The sequence below is a fragment of the Pseudophryne corroboree genome, chromosome 4, assembly GCF_028390025.1.
Source record: "Pseudophryne corroboree isolate aPseCor3 chromosome 4, aPseCor3.hap2, whole genome shotgun sequence".
Lineage (NCBI taxonomy): Eukaryota > Metazoa > Chordata > Amphibia > Anura > Myobatrachidae > Pseudophryne > Pseudophryne corroboree.
The window spans coordinates 438,424,063-438,443,161 of record NC_086447.1 but is presented as its reverse complement, the minus strand read 5'-3'; the positions used below and the strand labels follow the sequence as shown (position 1 = coordinate 438,443,161).

General features: G+C 41.6%; 1 protein-coding gene and 1 long non-coding RNA gene across 2 annotated transcripts in view; one reads left to right on the top strand and one right to left on the bottom strand.

The window, feature by feature from the left end:
* The window catches only part of LOC134909718 (cytochrome b5 reductase 4), a 530,443-nt gene that overhangs the window by 99,327 nt on the left and 412,017 nt on the right, over positions 1–19,099 (bottom strand). The window contains exons 12-13 of the mRNA XM_063916915.1: positions 12,037–12,177; positions 1,693–1,845 (exon numbers count right to left, since the gene is read on the bottom strand). Of these exons, the coding sequence (XP_063772985.1) occupies positions 1,693–1,845; positions 12,037–12,177 (294 nt within the window). The remainder of the gene's footprint in view (positions 1–1,692; positions 1,846–12,036; positions 12,178–19,099) is intronic.
* LOC134909719 (uncharacterized) lies at positions 16,513–17,228 on the top strand. Its single transcript, XR_010176007.1, has 4 exons — positions 16,513–16,583; positions 16,665–16,728; positions 16,802–16,920; positions 17,149–17,228. It is a non-coding gene; the product is annotated as an uncharacterized LOC134909719 (long non-coding RNA).

Below are 19,099 nucleotides of genomic sequence, written 5' to 3'. Positions count from 1 at the left end.
TGTTAATAAATAAATAATAAATAAATTATTATTAACTTAATTAACACATTTAAAATTTACAGCTCTATAGATTTACCAAATTATTAACACTCATGTATATGTACAACCGTGAAAATCAGAAACTCCCATGTGAAGAACGGGTAGAACAGCTAGTAATAATAATAAATGAAGTAAGAGGGTGTACCTGCATCCCTGTGTCTTCTCTTCCTCCCCCTGCTGCTGAACTCTAATGACAGAGCAGTGCACTTCCTGATCACATGACACATCCAAGGCGTCCATCAGTGCTAAAGGCATGCCCCCCAACCCCTTCCACCCCCACACACAGGGAGGCATATGCCTCTTTTGGCTCTCCTTCTCCTTCTGTGCAGTATTACTGGTCATTGTATTGCCCCACTTCCAGCTCTGCAAACAGTGTCTGACTACCAGAGGTGAGTCTGACTGCCTCGCCTCTCGTACCTCCCTGCAATTTCAGGGAGCTCCACAGATCTGGTGAGTTTTAACGCTAAAAATTATTGCAATAAAAAAGATGTTTACAAGTTATTAATATCTTCTTTGTATTATTCTTATCATTTTTATATTAAAACTTTGGAGTATGACAGGATAGGCTCTGCCTCACCTGCCTACAATGACTGTACATCCCTGGCTAATACCCCTTTCACACTGCCAATGCCGGATCCCACCCGGGAATTGGAAGCGGGTCCTTCCAGGGTGGGATCCGGCATTAGCAGCTGCTGCATGCTTTCCCGACCCGCCAATAAGCCGGGCGGGTTGCCATAGCAGCAGGGGGGCGGAGCCGTCGGCGGGGGCGGAGGTGGCGCTGGGAGATGAGGTCATCTCCGCGCCGCCTCTCCCTATCTAGCAAACGAGTCCCGGGTCGCATCGACGTGGGAGCCCGTTTACGCAGCCAATGACCCAGTATTCAACCCGGGTATAACACTACTTTATACCCGGGTTGAATTGCCGAGTCAGGCGCAGTAGCGGATCTTGCCACGGGCAAGCAGTACTTTTGCCCGGGGCGCCGCCTTCATCGCACACCGCACGGCCAAGGTCCTCTCCACGAAGGGAACTAGACGCTACGCGTCTAGTTTCTCTTCATTGAAAGGACCTTTGATGTGCGGTGCGCGATGACGTCATCGCGCACCGCGCATCATTCCAGTCTGTACAGGTGGCGTAAATGACCACGCCCTCTGTATGAAGCCACGCCCCCCCCCCCCCCCCCAATGCCGCCCGGGGCGCCAGAAGCCCTGGAACCGGCCCTGGTCAGGCGACCCGCGATTTCGGCAAGGCCCCTTTCACACCGCACGTCGATACCGGGTTATTTGTGTGGTGTGAAGGGGGTATAAAACTAATGTCTTTAGTAGTAACATATACATGTTCTATTGGTAGATTATCCCTAACAACAGATATATTATTTGCACAAGTGCAATAAAATATTTACAAGGTATGGCTATGAGCCTCAGTGGACCACAAATTGTACACACTGGGAGATATATTTCTCAGAGGTTAGTGAAAAAAATCACTACTTTAATGCTTTTGTTTACACCAGAGTATTATGTATGCAGTAAAAAACTTGGGAACAAGGTATGTGTAAAAAAACAGGATCATGCAGCATTTGTGAATAAATATTTAGGACAAAGCTGTATTTTATTGACAATTTTCTACAGGTTTCTTCTTCATATCAGAGTGTCTTACCTATTGCCAATTTATCAATCTGCGGAGTAAAACTTCCATTCGGGTAGATTTTGATCATCATATAGATGGATTTTTCATTATGTTGTGATGGCTGCAGGGGATCAGGAACTAAGGTCGGTGATACTGGAGTATAAGGCTTCACTACTTCTACACCTGAAACAAAGAAATACACTAGCTACAGTACATAGAATTATTCTGAACAATAGCAGTTATCTTGATTTAATGTAACATTTTGCATGGATTATATTTCAGCGATATACAGTTTATCATTATTTAGACAATGCCATCATATTTTGCAGCACTTTCCATAGAATATTTAATTGTACACATCAGTTCCTGTTGCAGCTACAGTTTAATCTCCACCACATACACCATGGGACATATTTACTAAATAGTGGCTTTGTCTGCTGGACTAGGATAATAAATAATAATACTAATAATAATAAATACAAAAATCATTCTCAGAATTTCAAAACAAGCCTGACATTTAGAATGTACACTCTACACAGAAAGTGCCCTGGGTGAAGTTTTGCTCATGACCACCGCAATGTGAGGCAGAAATTCTCTCTAATACCTCTTTTAGACCTAACATAGCGGGTCGCACCGAGAGCCTGACATGGGAGTCTCCCAGGTGCGACCCGCCTCAGGGCCCTCACCGCCGCACTTTCCAATCCGGCATATTGCCAGGTTGGTGACGTCATGGGTGACGCGTGGGGGGGATGGGGAGGGGGCGGAGGGTGTTTGCTTGGAGACCACATGATCTCCAAGTGCCACCTGCACATACACTGTGAACGGGAGCCGGGTCAACACGACCCAGCTCCCGTTTACACAGCGCAGCTTGATGGGCTGAACCCATGTTCAACCCTGCAAGCTACTCAAGTTGGAATTCGACCTGGATCATTCCAACTGGGCCTTTTTACACCAAACAGCACCAAAGGTTATGCACGCTCATGTGCTATAACCCGTGTTACAAGCTTTGCGATGTAAAATGGGTATAATACGGTCTACTGTTGGTATGTACTTTGTTAGCAATAAGGATGAGTAGTGTGGCCATACATCTACGACCTGATTCCCATTCTCACAATCTAATGATCGGTGGACATCGATGATCAATTACCTGTTGGGGAATTGGAAAAATAAAAACCAGCATGTTAAAAATCCCTGACTCGCCGATCCCAATCTTTTTTTTGGTCAGAATTGGCAAATCAACAGTTTCCAACATGGCATCAGCAGAACGGGAATTGCGCCGATACCTGCCTGATGTATGGGCCCCTTAAATCTGCAACATTAGTATAGCTAGAGTGGGGCATTATCATTGGAAATTTTAATTTTTTCTCTACCACCAGTTTTGTTTTCTTTAAACAAAAATAAAATATTAAATATAAATAAAACATCTCACAAAGTGTAACACACTAATAATTAACACACTGGGCCTAATGCAGATCTGATCGCAGCAGAAAACTTGTTAGCTAATGGGCAAAACCATGTGCACTGCAGGGGGGGCAGATATAACATGTGCAGAGAGAGTTAGATTTGGGTATGGTGAGTTCAAACTGAAATCTAAATTACAGTGTAAAAATAAAGCAGCACGTATTTACCCTGCACAAAAACAAAATAACCCACCCAAATCCAACTCTCTCTGCACGTTATATATCTGCCCCTTTCCCCCCCCCCCCCCCTCCCCCCTCCCCGCCCCTTGTAGTGCACATGGGGGCTAATTGAGCACTGTTCGCTCGCTAGGGTTTTTTTTTAGAGTCCTGCGTTCACATAGTCGCTGCCCATAGGGGAGTGTATTTTCGCTTTGCAAGTGTTCGAACGCATGTGTAGCAGAGCTGTACAAACAGATTTTGTGCAGTCTCTGAGTAGCCCAGGACTTACTCAGCCACTGCGATCACTTCAGCCTGTCCGGGACCGGAAATTGACGTCAGGAACCCTCCCTGCAAACACTTGGACACGCCTGCGTTTTTTCAAACACTCCCAGAAAACGGTCAGTTGACACCGACAAACGCCTTCTTGTTGTCAATCTCCTTGTGAACGCCCGTGCGAACGAATCCTTCGCACAAACCCATCGCTGAGCAGTGATCTGCTTTATACCCGTGTGACGCACCTGCGCATTGCGGTGCATATGCATGCTCAGTTTAGACCTGACCGTCTGCTGTACGAAAATGCAACCTAGTGATCAGGGCCCTCATTCCGAGTTGTTCGCTCGCAAGCTGCTTTTAGCACATTTACTCACGCTAAGTCGCCGCCTACTGGAAGCGAATCTTAGCTTCTTAAAATTGCGACCGACGGATTCGCAATATTGCGATTAGACCTCTCTTAGCAGTTTCTGAGTAGCTTCAGACTTACTCGGCATCTGCGATCAGTTCAGTGCTTGTCGTTCCTGGTTTGACGTCACAAACACACCCAGCGTTCGCCCAGACACTCCTCCGTTTCTCCAGCCACTCCCGCGTGTTTCCCAGAAACGGTAGCGTTTTTCGGCACACTCCCATAAAACGGCCTGTTTCCGCCCAGAAACACCCACTTCCTGTCAATCACATTACGATCACCAGAACGATGAAAAAGCCGTGAGTAAAATACCTAACTGCATAGCAAATTTACTTGGCGCAGTCGCAGTGCGAACATTGCGCATGCACACTAAGCGGAAAATCGCTGCAATGCGAAAAAATTTACCGAGAGAAAAACTCGGAATGACCACCCAGGTATGCCCATTAACTAACAAATTTACTGCTGCGATCAGATCTGAATTAGGCCAACTGTACGATATCGGCAAGTTCGTTGCAGTATTGTATAATGTGTATATGATGCGTGCTCCCGTGGGTCATATCCTGCATCGCATGTCGGACTACATGCCCCCCCCCCCCCGTCGCAGCCGATACTAAGATTCTCATTTCTGCCGATTTCAGCTGCCCAGGACTTACTCAGCAGCAACCATCACTTCAGCCTGTCCAGGACCAGAATTGACATCAGTCACCCGCTCTGCAAAAGCATGGACGTGCCAGCGTTTTTCCAATCACTCCCTGAAAACGGTCAGTTGACACCCACAAACGCCTTCTTCCTGTCAATCTCCTTGCGATCGCCCGTGCAAATGGATTCTTCACACAAACCTGAGCGGCGATACGCTTTGTACCCATTGCGGTGCATACGCAGTTTTGACCTGATCGCAGCACTGCAAAAAATGCTACCGAGCGATCAGGTCTGAATTACCCCCAATGATAAAATGTTGTTGTAATTAGACTATCGTTTATTAAACATATCATAAATAAATAAAAAAAAACATTTTACAGTGCTACAGAATATTATGCTTGAGCTACTATACAGTTACTAATATCAATAATCTGTGTCCCTATTTTCTAAAATATACTTATATATTGACTTGTTTTTACTTTAACTTGATACATATATTATTATATTCTAAATATTATGATAAAATCTACAAAAACCTAGCAGAATGCAAACTCAATTTATTTAGCAACAGATGCGGAAACTATATATTTGTTAATTGGATTCAGTATGATATACCAATAGACGGGATGCCTGCGGTCAGAATACTGACAGTGACATCCCGACAGCCCCGCAGAAAGTACCCTAAGCCTCCCCTTTCCCCTACCCTAACCCTCCCTTGTGGGTGCCTAACCCTAACCCTCCCTGGTGCTACCTAACCCTACCCCTCCCTTCCCAGCTGCCTAAATCTAACCCTCCCTGCTTGGTGCCTAACCCTAACACCCGCTCCCTGGTACCTAACCAGAACCTTCCCATCCCTGCACCCTATCTCACTCCTAATGCCTAAACCTAAAGTCCCCCCCCCCCCACTGCAGGAACGTGAGCGCGTCCCACTAAAAGAACGTTTGGGATTCCAGGCATCTGTATTTTGATGCCGGAATCCCAAACTCCATTGGGATTTTGATGATTATGCCGCCGCACAGGATTTTACATCCTAGTTAATCTGCAAAAGTACCAACCACAATGTTAACTTTACATTGACGAGCCTTTTTTCGGCTGGTCACGCTCTAACAGTTTTATTTAAAGTGGCTATCAAGTACTCTGCAAAACTAAGTTGATCTTGCTGTGTAAATGATTGCCACTTTAAAAATAACTGCAAACCCTTACCAAATCTCTCACTTTCTGAAACACTCACTCTATTACATTGGGCCCCAAATGTTTGTATTTTTTCCTAACCAATACCAAAAATACTTTGTGATTCTTGCCTCAGAATTAACCAACCTCTTAAAAGCAGCAAAAGCTAGATTGTACACATACTGTAGGTTTTCATAATAAAATCTTACTTTCATGAGAATGCATTTCTTCTAATCTCTCTATAACATATAAAAGGGACAGATTCAATTAGTTGTGGGTTAATTGCAGTTACTTAGTGCCTCTTGCCAGGTAAAGTCTCCAGAGCTAATCAATTGGACACCTACAATGAACCCAAGAGAAGCTCTGATGGTACTGTCGGGAACATACGTCTGTTACAAAAGTGTCAGGAGTGCAGAAAACAGCTGAAGCAAGGTGGACTGATGATCCATTGGGGATATGGTCATGTGACAGCGCTCGGGATTCCGGCGGTCACCATGCTGACGGCAGAATCCTGAGCGATCAAAATGACGGGCAACAAAATGCCGTCCCGGGGTCGTTATGCTGACCGGTGGGATCCCGGCAGCTGGCAACACGATCCCGACCCATCCACTGGGACTATTGCTGTGTTGTCAATATAAATAGAGATGTCAGGTATGTCGTTTTTGTTCACAATTTTTCAAATATTTCAGGTTCTAAGTGGATATTCAAAATCAAATGGCAGAGAGATATTAATTAATATAGTCTAGCATGGCTGGTTAGTGATCCAGAGAGGATAGATATAATAACAATTTAAAAAATATATATATTTATTAAAATTTTGCAGAAATATAAAAACATACAAAAACCATAGAAGTATAGAGTGTATACAGCCTTTAAAAGAATTGAAAAGAATAAAGTGTCCGGCAATAAAGAGATTCTCAACACTTTAAAGGAATGAGGGAAAGTACAAAATTTACGTCAAACTCCCAATAGTGTCGGTATTAGCAATCGTACACAGTATGAAACACTTTAGTAATAATACTCGTAACCCAACGAAAATAAACCTCTTAACTAGACTTTAGACAAGACAAGACAAAGGCAGGAAAGAAGAGAAGGGAAAGAGTTTGGTTAAGAAGAATGTTGTCTGGCTAGTCTACCTTACAATAAGGATCCAAATAAGTTATGTAATACCACATAAATTAAGATTCATTGCGGAAACATCAATATTTGATATATATTAGGAGTATTCCTATGTTGACGATATGTGTGTCTCTGTATGAGTATCAAGCACTTCTATAAATAAAGACTATTTTTGTGAAAACTTATGCACCGGATTGCATATCCAACCTCGCATAGTTTCTGTCAAAATATAAAATTTGTAGAAGTTTTTGTTTCACTTCAGCCAATTGTGGAGCTGATTTTTTAGTCGAATGTCGTAAGTATCAAAATACATTTCCTAGCGACTGCAAGGATCGTAATAAGGAGTTGAAACGCATTTTTCTTGACATTCTTTAGCGACCATACATGAAAGTTTAAACCCATACAAGGTAATGGATCAGGCATTACTTGGATATGAAAAAAGGAGGTAACAAAAGAAACTACTTTACACCAAAATCTTTTTAGTTTGAAACAATCCCACATACAATGTGAAAAATCAGCGGTTACTTTTCCACATTTGAAACTGCTTCCATCCTCTTCAGTAATCATATGTCGTCTTTGATGACGAGTAATGTAAGCCCTATGAAGAGTATGTATATAAACTTCCTCTAGATAGCTAGATTGCAAGGTTTTCAAGGAAGAAGACTGATGGCAAATGAGATCTTCTAATTGCGTTAAAGTCGGAATATCACCCTTCCATTTATTTAACAATAATTCCCATTGCGGGTGATTTTTATAATACGTCTTTATGAGTATTGAATACAAGAACTGCATTTTATATTTTTTATTCTGTAGGTAGTTTAATAACTTATCTGTAGAGGTAATTTGTGACAAAGTAATAGACAGCAAAATATCATTCGGACTAGGTGCTTTTATGGTGGTTAGGTAATGTATCATTTGAAACTACATAAATCTATGTGTATAGGGCAATTGATACTGCTGAGCAAGAACTTGAAAATCAAATATATTCCCTCCTGGATCAAAGACCTTATGTGAGGAATCTAACCCTTTACTTTTTCAAAGATTAAATAGGGAATTTGTCATTGATGGTATAAAGGAGGGATTACCCCAAAGCGGTATATAATGAGATAAGTGAGGGTTTCTGCTGCAACTCTTATTGATATGAATCCATGAGGAGTATGTATCTTTGAATAAAATATGTATCTTTATCTGTGCTCGTATATTAGATGGGTTAGTCTGAAGCAAAGCCCCAGGGGCAAATGGGTGAAAAATGGCTTGGGTCCAATTCAGAATCAGTGTATACACCCTTATTTAATATCCAATCACTTATGTATCTGAAAAATATTGACGATGAGTAAGTCACCAAATCCGGACATCCCAACCCTCCTAACGATTTAGGAGTTTTCAATTTAGCTCTAGCAATCCTTGGTCTTTTATTTTGCCAAATAAACTTTGAGAATAGAGAATCTAATTTAGCTACATCTGACTTCTGCAGAGCAATAGGCAGCATATGCATAAAATATAGGATTTTTGGGAAGATAATTGATTGAATAATTGCAAGTCTCCATAATAATGAAACAGGAAGATCTCTCCAGGCCTCTAATTTAGTAGCTATTTTTGTTATAACCTGTGAAAAATTCAATGCATAAAGTTGAGATAAATTAGAACATATATGGACACCTAAATATGTAAAATAGGAAGGTGCTATGGCAAGTGTTATATGAAGATTTTCTAGAAAATCTGGGTCAGCATTCCCAAGTAGCAATATTTCAGATTTTGACAAATTAACTTTATACACTGAGATTTTCCTGAAGGAGTCAATGAGCCTTTGCAGAGCAGGCAATGAATGAGTTGGATTAGATAAAGGTATCATCTGCAAATAGAGCAATTTTTAACTCTTCAGAATTAATAGTTACCCCTTCGATAGTAGGAGAACTACGTACTGTAACAGCAAGAGGCTCTATAGCGATCGCGAAAAGGAGAGGTGATAGTGGGCAACCTTGATGCGTACCCCTGCCTAAAGTAAAAGGGGAAGGAAGGAGACAATTACAAGCTATTTGCGATTTAGGGGATGAGTATAAAGTACGGAGTATATGTACAAATTGGGGTGGGAAACCAAATTTATCTAAAGTTTTAAAAAGGTGGGGCCATAATACTAAATCAAAGGCTTTTTCTGCGTCTAATGTTAGCACCACGTTAGAGGAAGAGTTAGGAGTGGAAGAAGGCTATTCAATATCAATTCTCCTCGAAGGACTGCCTTCGCGGTATCCGGTTGATAGACAGTGTCTAGTTAGACAGTCAATAGATAGACACTATATGTTAGACAGACATTAGGTCGACAGGGTCAAAAACAGGGTGAAAAGGTCGACATGAAAAAGTATACAGTAAAAAAGGTTGACATGGTCAAAAGGTCAACATGAAAATGGTCGATATAAAAAAGATAGACAAATTATTTTTTTTAAATTGAACATGTTTTTGGATTATTTCATACCTTCCCTATCCATGTCGGCTTAGAGTTGGATATAAACCTTGTGGCGAGCGAAGCGAGCCCCGCGAGGGTATGCCTTTCTACAGACGACAAAACTATCCACACAAACCACAAAAATGCAAAAAACATGGTGTCTACTCTTTATATGTCGACCATTTTCATGCCGACCTTTTGACCATGTCGACCTTTTGACCATGTCGACCTTTTGTACTGTCTACCTTTTTCATGTCGACCTTTTGAGCCTGTCGACCTAATGTCTGTCTAACATATGGTGTCTATCTATTGACTGTCTAAGTAGACACTGTCTATTATACCGCAACCGCCTTCGCAGCCTGCGAAAAAATGGGAGGGTTAGAAATTGCAATGGCTGCACGTGAGGAGCTATAATTATTCCACACCGACAGGAGTTTATCACGTAATGCTGTCGACTGAGATAAGTGAGAAGGAAATTTCCACGAGGGTTTAACATCACCAGATCTTCCAAAATGTAAAACAATACATATCAGTCCATGATCAGATAAAATTGGGGGATCAATGGAGGCTGAAACAGCTTTTGATAAAAAGGGACTGCGGAATTAATATATAACCTATTCTGGACCAAGTATTAAGTGTTAAAGATAAGCACGTAAACTCCTTTTCAGTAGGATTAAGTGCCCGCCATGTGTCTACTAGATTAAAGTATTTTATTAGGAAAGATACAGTATACCTATTTTCGGTAAAGGTGTTATTTTTTTTTGGTGAAGGGGATCTTTCCATAAACTGAGATGTTATCAAGTTAAGGTCTCCACATATTATTAGTGTGGATGGATCATATGAATGTAATTTCGCCACCAATTCAATGAAAAAAAGACTTCTTATACTGAGTAGGTGCATATACATTACATATAGTCAAAATACGACCCGCTATGGTTATACCCACAATCACGCATCTACCTTGTGAATCTGTATAAATTGAAGACATCTGAGCATTCAAAGATTTTTTTTGCCAATATTGCCACTCAATATTCATCATTTGTAACTTTTTTACCTCATTTTGCAGAAAGTGTGTCTCTTGTAGACAGATGACGTCAACATTTTGTTTACTAAGATATGTTAATAACTTTCTACGCTTAGCCGGGGTATGCACTCCTGCACAGCGAAAATACACTCCCCCGTGGGCGGCGACTATGCCTTTACACGGCTGCTAAAAACAGCTAGCGAGCGATAAACTCGGAATGACCCCCAATATTGGGACCTGATATTTTCTGGTGAAAACGTTCATGCCTACACACTAAATGGTAAAACAGGCCGATCACCCAATAATGGAAAATTGGCCCAATAATTGTATATGATGTGTACCTAGCTTTATTGTAGAGAAAGACTTTTCAATTAATTTTATCTTCTCTAATAAATATAAGTGAGAGAAGCCCCTGGACATCGACTCTGATATACTGACAGGCAGGCATGCTTCCCTCCTTTGCAGTGTTAGTGTCAAAATGGCATATGAACATCCTCACAGTACATTTACACATCTAGCCTAAATACGCCATACAGAATGAGATGCCAGGTCCCGTGCAAGTCTGCTAAAATCGGGTGTCTTTTTTTGCCGAAACTGCAACTGATTTGCAGTGCAATGTTGCTAGGAATTGTATATTATGTGTGATTGAGTCTGTGTATGGAGCAGAACGGAACTTGTATTGGAAAAAAGCTGTAGCTGCTACATTGTAGCACTTTGTGTACAGATTCAGAGACCCAATCACACACAGATATATAAGTGTCACATATTAAATTACTCAACAGTCTCCTCGTGCGTACTAGTCACCTTGCATTGCGATTAAGACGCATTTAATGCAAAAAAAGGCGCATGACTACAGCAGATTCTGCCACTACCTGGTGTGGCATGAGGGGCAGTTTGGCGTGACGGCAGCAAAGCTGTATGAGGATATATCTGTATGTGAACAAAAAACCATGTGCCCAGAAAATGATGGAAACATTATGTTTATTCTGCTTCACTTTGGGATAGGAGATAGCGAAATGGGAAAATTGCGCTTTGCCTCAGTACGAGGACCAAATTTTAGCCCACAGATTTGAGTTACTGCGAGTACCGCTAAATTTGTCCTGTCAGAAGTCATAGTCCAAGCCACTCGTCTTTACTTATCAGTTTCTCACGAAGTGTGGCATAGAGAGAAAAGCGAAGGGCCTAGGACCGAGCCTTGTGGTTGGGATGGCCTATAAAAGAGAGGCTAGAAGGGAAACATTGGGGTCTTAATCTGGTTTAATTTAAATGTTTCATCCAGTAGCTTTCTACTGGAAAACCAAATAAAATAATAGTTTGAAATGTAATTGAATTAAATATTGAGTCTGAAGTAAAAAGATCTCTCAAGGAGAGGTGGGCCCAGGATCAAAATTTGTTGGGGCCCGCAATTCCTTATATTCAAAATAATAGAGCAAGCGTAGAAGTGGTGGATCTAAAGAAATGAACGCTGGAAGAGCATATTGGTAACTATGAAGAGAACCAGGATAGACCTATATGAGAATACTATCAATGTTATGCATTCCTCCTTGTGACATTTTATCCCTGGCATTGTAAAAAGAACATGTAAGCTTATTTTAAAGAGCTCATGTACAACCAAATGACTTGCTATGCTTGTGAATGTTTTACAATACAGATGTACTTATATGAACAGTGCGGTCTTTCTTACCTGAAATGACTAACTTGAGATAAACATGATGTCCCACTGGAACCTGAAGATGACACCCTTGAGGTAGCTCAAAGCAGAATACTCTGGTGTTGTGATTGATGTCCGTATGTGAAGATAGTTTGCATTTCCTATAATATATTTCTGTAAGGAGATGTATTTAAAATGTGATTAATTTTCAGCCAGATAAATGCTACTTAATAATACAATACCAAGGCTTTATATGACTTAGGCCCTCGGATCAACCTCTGTAGCTTTGCATCTATAAACACCTTCATGAAAGAAGATGCCTTTAGATGGGATCTAGCCTACTTGAAACTCCATAAAGTGTCTCCACTGACCTCTAATAGGTCTTACACACTACGTGATAACACTGAAAGATATGAACAATCTCTTTTATTAATGAACGAGATAGTGTTCATATCTTTCAGTGTGTATGCACCAACGATAAACAATGCGCGGCCCTGCGCTCATTCATCGTTGGTGTCGGGTCACTTATACATGCATGCCAATATGGACAATCTCGTCCATATTAGCATACAGGGCTATGGGGCCAGGGGAAGTAAAGAAACTTCACTCCCCCCGTCACCTCTTCCCTGTCGCCGGGTCGCCCACCGGCCGTTGGGCACCTTGGGGACCAATCGCCAGGTGTGTAGGGCCCATTACTTGTGTTGAAGATGTTGTAGTGGTGATGGTTCCTATTGTGACATATGGTGGGAAAACTCACTCATTGCCACAGTTTGACATCTGATTTGAGATTTTGTAGGCCAGATTGTAAGTACCAGTCGTGTTATGCAACCACATTAAAAAGCTTAATAAGCCAATTAATAAACTTATCTAACACTTCTGCAATGCTGCAAGTGCCCAGTCAGCTTAGGACTGGAAACAAAAACTATACTCTGTCTCAACAATGTTTCATCACAGAAACAAGTATATTACAGACTCATTCTATTGTCTCATTGTGAACTTAAACAATGTTTGGAAACCTTGGTAATGGTTTGATAACTCCCCCAACCAGGGGACTTTGTATTAACGCTATTACTCTTTTTAGTACACCTATGTAAATTGGCTCACTTGCATACCACCCACCACAATACACTTCTTCTTTCCCATTTGGCAGGCCAATCAGGATCCACACTCCCCTCCCTTATTTTCTGCACCCCTCCCTCCAAAACTATTTGTACATAATGGATATATCCAAAGAACAGGACAGCACAATTTTATCCTTATTGTGCTAATACTGTATCTCATATGAACTGCATAAAGTGCATTCTTTGTTAAATAGTGTCTCATTTGACATATGAGGGTTAAACTGTTTGTATTATCTAGGGCAGGGGTGGACAACCAGTCAGAGGCAAAGAGCCAGAAAAGATCTGTAGTGAAGGGCAAGAGCCAGTATCATGCGTGTGCCTAAGGCGCGCACAAAAATGGGGGCGTGGCCTAGTTTTCACAAAGCCACACCCCATTTTGTGCGCACACTTTTCGTTATGACGTTTGTAGGAGTATGACCTTGTGTCATAACTCTGTTTTTAGTCATGTTGTACAGTGCCAAATACATATAATGTCCCAGTACAGTGCCACATACATATAAAAATTTAAAAAAATGGGTGCCGTGCCGCCACACTGCCAGATACATATATGTCCCCAGTGTGAGATACATATATGTCCCCACAGTGCCAGATACACATATGTCCCCACAGTGCCAGATACACATATGTCCCTCACAGTGCCAAATACATATATGCCTCACAGTGCCAGATACATATGACCCCCCAGTGCCAGATATACATTTCCCCCAGTGCCAGATATATATGTCCCCACAGTGCCAGCTATGCCCTAGTGCCAGATATATATGTCCCCAAAGTGCCAGCTATGCCCCCAATGCAGTGTCCCCACAGTGCCAGATATGCCCCCAGTGCCAGATATACATGTCCCCACGCAGTGCCAGCTCTGCCCCCAGTGCCAGATAAACATTTCCCCCCAGTGCCAGCTATGCCCCCGTGCCAGATATGCCTGCAATGCCAGTGTCCCCACAGTGCCAGATATACATGTCTCCCCAGTGCCAGCTATGACCCCAGTGCCAGGTATACATGTCCCCACAGTGCCAGCAATGCCCCCAGTGCCAGATATACATGACCCTTCCCCCGTGCTGCTCACCACGCTGCTGCTGTCTGTGAGGGAAGGAGAGCGCAACGTGCGCGTCTCCTGCCCCCTCACTCTCCAGCGGCTGTCTCTCTCTTCAATTAGGCACCGGTCCGTGAGCCAATCAAAGCTCGCGGTACGGCAGCCTTAGCTGCCGGTCCGCGAGCTCTGATTGGCTCACGGACCACTGCCGGAGAGTGAGGGGCAGGATAGGCGCACGCTGTGCTCTCCTCCCCTCACAGACAGCAGCAGAACGGGGGAAGGGGGGGCCAGGGCAGCGGTGGCCAGGAGCCGGCTGAGCCGCATGCAGCTCGAGAGCCGCGGGTTGGCCACCCCTGATCTAGGGTGTCTCTACCCATATGTTATAGTTTTACTGTTCAATGGTGATACATACATTTACTTGTACCTATGCCATGGACTCTTTATGGTTACTCATGACTCCTTATGCATATTTCTTGTTGCTATAAATAAAAAAAAGTTATATGTGTAGTTAATTAGAATGATTCTTTTTTTTCCTGCAGGTAATATGGTGAAATGTGCAGCAGACTTTCAATCCTGAAATTCAGCCTCCTGGACCAGCTTACAAGGGAATTCCTTCACTGGATTAGTTTTATTTCTGATAGTTATATGTGCTCTCATACATAATTACATGTAACGTCTGGTGATAACACACAGTTGTAGACAGCGCAAAGCTGACAATTAAATTCACTTTTCCAAATTAATCATTGGCAGTTTGGCAGAAAACATAAAATCTAAATAATATCCGTTATGGTAAGAACTTACCATTGACAACGGTATTTCTCGTAAGTCACACAAGCTTGGTATCTGCACACTCAATACAATATCAAGATTTTATGGATATGTGAGATTCGTCACCACATATCCATAGAATAAGGACCCCTCTTTCCAAATGATAGATAATATCCTATATTTTCAGGGGGTGCTGTCAACTACAGTATGCATACACTAGAGTTTGGAGAGAAAAAGAAACAGAAGAATCTATAGTGTTGACGCACAAACTAAAGATAAATTGTTAAAATATAACCTTTATTAGATATTCATTAAATGAAAATTGTATGGTAAATGATTGATCCAGACTACAGTGAAACATAGAAGTTAAAAATGACAAGGACTAACATATATGTGAATTAAAGAATTAAGAAGATGTCCACGTGTGTGTTTCAATATAAGATCTCATCAAATTGCTGTGTAGGCATATATATTGCCAATATCAATGATTTTTATTATCCCAAATGATCTATCCCCCACTGAGTCTCTATTTAGATATGTTCCTTATATACATATTCCTAGAACACAAACCGCTGGGAAAAAGATCTATCGGAGATATTTCATCTATTGCGGTTTATCTAAAATGAAGATTGTGGTCCTGAAATTGAAATGATACTTTCTCAGTTTGAGCTGATAGGTAGAGTTGTTTTTAAGGAATATGGCAGTTCCCGTTTTCAAGTATCACAGCCCACACTTATATAGGTATTTGGCCAGCATTCGATCTGGCTGGAAGTATAGAAAATATTGCTTTCATTAGGGGTATACCAACCCCAATTTTATTAGAAAGCCAACTGTCTATCAGTACAGTTTCATTCTTGTTCATATACTTCAAATCAATTTCACTAGAAAGTAAAGTTATATGTATATATATATATATATATATATATATATATAGGTCACGGAGTTTAGGCGGCACTCAAAGGACTTTCTAGGTGCTGAAAGAAAACCGGCACTATAGCCTACATGTCATCAACCATTTGATCTGGTGCCCTCTTATGTCATTTTTGACATTTTTGACATTTCATATTATGGATCATTATTTACATTTGCACTCTTTTTCTTCTGTGGTGATTGACAGGCTACACATAGGTTAATCCAGGATTATACGTGAGGAGACCTCCGGTATACCTCCGAGTCCCTGTGAGCTATGAGTGAACCTGTACATTGATGATTCCACCTGGGGGAGTGTTCATTCTCTGAGAACACCCCCCTCTAGGTTGTACACCTCCTTTAAACATTAGCCAGTGGATAAGCCTAATTACGGTTCTTTCCGCGAGTGGAACGCAGAGACTTCCGGCCAGCGCCACTTCCGCGGAATGGAACGCATGGTGTTCCGGTCGGTGGAACGCAAAAGACGCGTCTCCGGCAGTTGCCCTTCTAAATCGTTAAAATACACTCATTTAAGTAGCCGTGCGTTAGCGATAGCCACTGCCTGTCCTGTGAACCCTGTAACGTTTTTCCCAGTTGGTCTGAGTTAGTTATCTGAGAGGTGATCAGTTAATGAGAGACTGGGTTTATACTAATCTCCCTAATTGGCACTTCCTGTGGTTGATCCTTAAATAGTGCTCAGCTGAGGCTGAACTTTATGCAGCTTCCATTTGGCTCTGGACACTTGAGCAGTGAGTATGGTTCTCCTGCAGCTCCCTTCTGACACATGATTACGGTTGGTGATTATTTTTTCCTGTTGTGCCTCCTTACAGACTGAGTGTCTGACACATGTACAGAGCCCACAAGCTGCCATGAGCTATTTCTACATGTAACTAGGTATGATCTTTTCCAAAATGACGTTGTTAGTGTATTTTCTTATGGTGTAGTTACTCTGTTATTTATCTAATAGGTGACTACGCCTTGCAGCTTCCCCTACGTTATAGGCTTTTTAACTTCATTATGTGATCAGGCATGTTGCCAACTTTGAAGGCCATTCCACACATCTGAGTGATCTGGCTTGCCGTCCAGGTAATCATTTGCCTATCTAAACAGATAGTCCTAACGGTGGAGATGTCTCTTTCATCACACGTGGATTATTTCCAAGTATCTCTTTTTTACATATATAAAAAAACAGCTTTTTAATACGTTTTCTGGTTTTTGTGACAGTCTTCAGGGCCTGGGAGGCACTGGTGGTGTTGGTGTTGAATAAATCTGGGTTCTTATACATATTAATTGTAACTGTTTCTGATTGTATAGGTGATTTAAGTGCCAATCTTGATAAAGGTCCGCATAAGGACCGAAACGTCGATGAAATACGGCATCAACAGTGAACCCGAATAAAAATATACTGAATTTACAAGTGACTTCAGAGACTAATTTCTGGGCGTGAGTGCACCTTCCACCTAGGTGGTTGTTGTGGTATATATATATATATATATATATATAGGTCACGGAGTTTAGGCGGCACTCAAAGGACTTTCTAGGTGCTGAAAGAAAACCGGCACTATAGCCTACATGTCATCAACGTTTCAGTTTTATTTCAAAACTTTCGTCAGGATATATCTATATCAGAACATCACTTTCATTACTCACGGTGTTAAAGGAAATAATCCTTATTTGTCTTACAGTGTGATTTAACTACCACGCAGGGATATGATAATCCTATTTTTTATATATAAGGTAGTAATAATCTAGACTCAGTGGTTAGTAGTATAGATAAGGTCATTTACTTGATGGCAACATATGCCCTCCCACTAATGTACATGAGGAGAGTTTTATTTAAATTATATGGCCAGACAAATCCTGATCTATGTATATTAAATACAACACAATCATATATAGAAATGGGTCTGATTTGTCAGGTGGTGAGTTTATACGAATAGATTAGAACATTTCATAAAGTCAGAGTATATCAAATATTGACTCTATTGTAGCATGTGTATTTGACTGTGCTGTCTCACTGGTGGCTTTTACAGTTGTTACTATACGTCAGCTGCTAGCTGGCTTATAAATGTTGCCAGTGAAATTGTTACAATATGCTGAGTTAGATATGCCTGTGAGATATGTTACTGTTTCCTGGCTCTCATATATTACCAATTGTGCTTGTTACAATGTATAACATTCCACTAGAGTATGAAGCTGCTCAAATCTCACTGAATGTTATTGATCTATAACTATTCTGTGATGCAAATAGTGTAAATTTCACAAATACTTAAATAGCTGGTATTATTCCAGTATGTTATAACATATGCAGCACATTTCAGCTTTCAGTAGTAGTATTTAATTATTTAATAATGTATATGTTCTATCCAAAAATATTATGGCATACACAATACACTCATTTCTTTCCTAGTAATTAACCTAGAGTCTAGTCAGGCTCTGCTGGATAAACATTACATAAAGTCTAGTCAGGCTCTGCTGGATAAACATTACATAAAGTCTAGTCAGGCTCTGCTGGATAAACATTACATAAAGTCTAGTCAGGCTCTGCTAGATACACATAATGTAAATGGGCACATATAAGTGTTCTTTCTTCCTGTATCAGTGGATGTATACAGCACCAATGATCTCTCCACTATCCACTGACACTATTAACGTATAGTATATAATGGTCACTGTATGCCCTCTCATCCATTCAACTATATTGTGTAGCCAAGCCTTAATCATAAGTGGAATCAGCTTTTAACAATAATACAGTGGCAAACGCAGGATTTGCATGGGGGGGTTTCCAGAACTGGGCGGAGCCAATCACGGGGGTGGGGACTGAGGTGACCCAGTATATGCTGGGTCCGTAAAACTAGCGTGTCTTTGTGTGTGTGTGTGTGTGTGTGTGTGTGTATATATATCTACATATATATATATATATATACATACATATATCTACACACACACACATATATATATATATATATATTATATACACATATACACGGGTGGTCTTCAGTATGCCGGCGGTCAGGCTCCCGGCGACCAGCATACCGGCGCCGGGAGCCTGACCGTCGGCATACAGACACTTATTCTCCCTCGTGGGGGTCCACGACCACCCTGGAGGGAGAATAGAATAGTGTGGCACGCATAGCGTGGCGAGTGCAGCGAGCCCGCAAGGGGCTCATTTGCGCTCGCCACACTGTTGGTAAGCCGGCGGCCGGCCTCCCGGCGCCGGTATGCTGGTCGCCGGGAGGCCGGCCGGCGGGAGATCGCAGTGAAC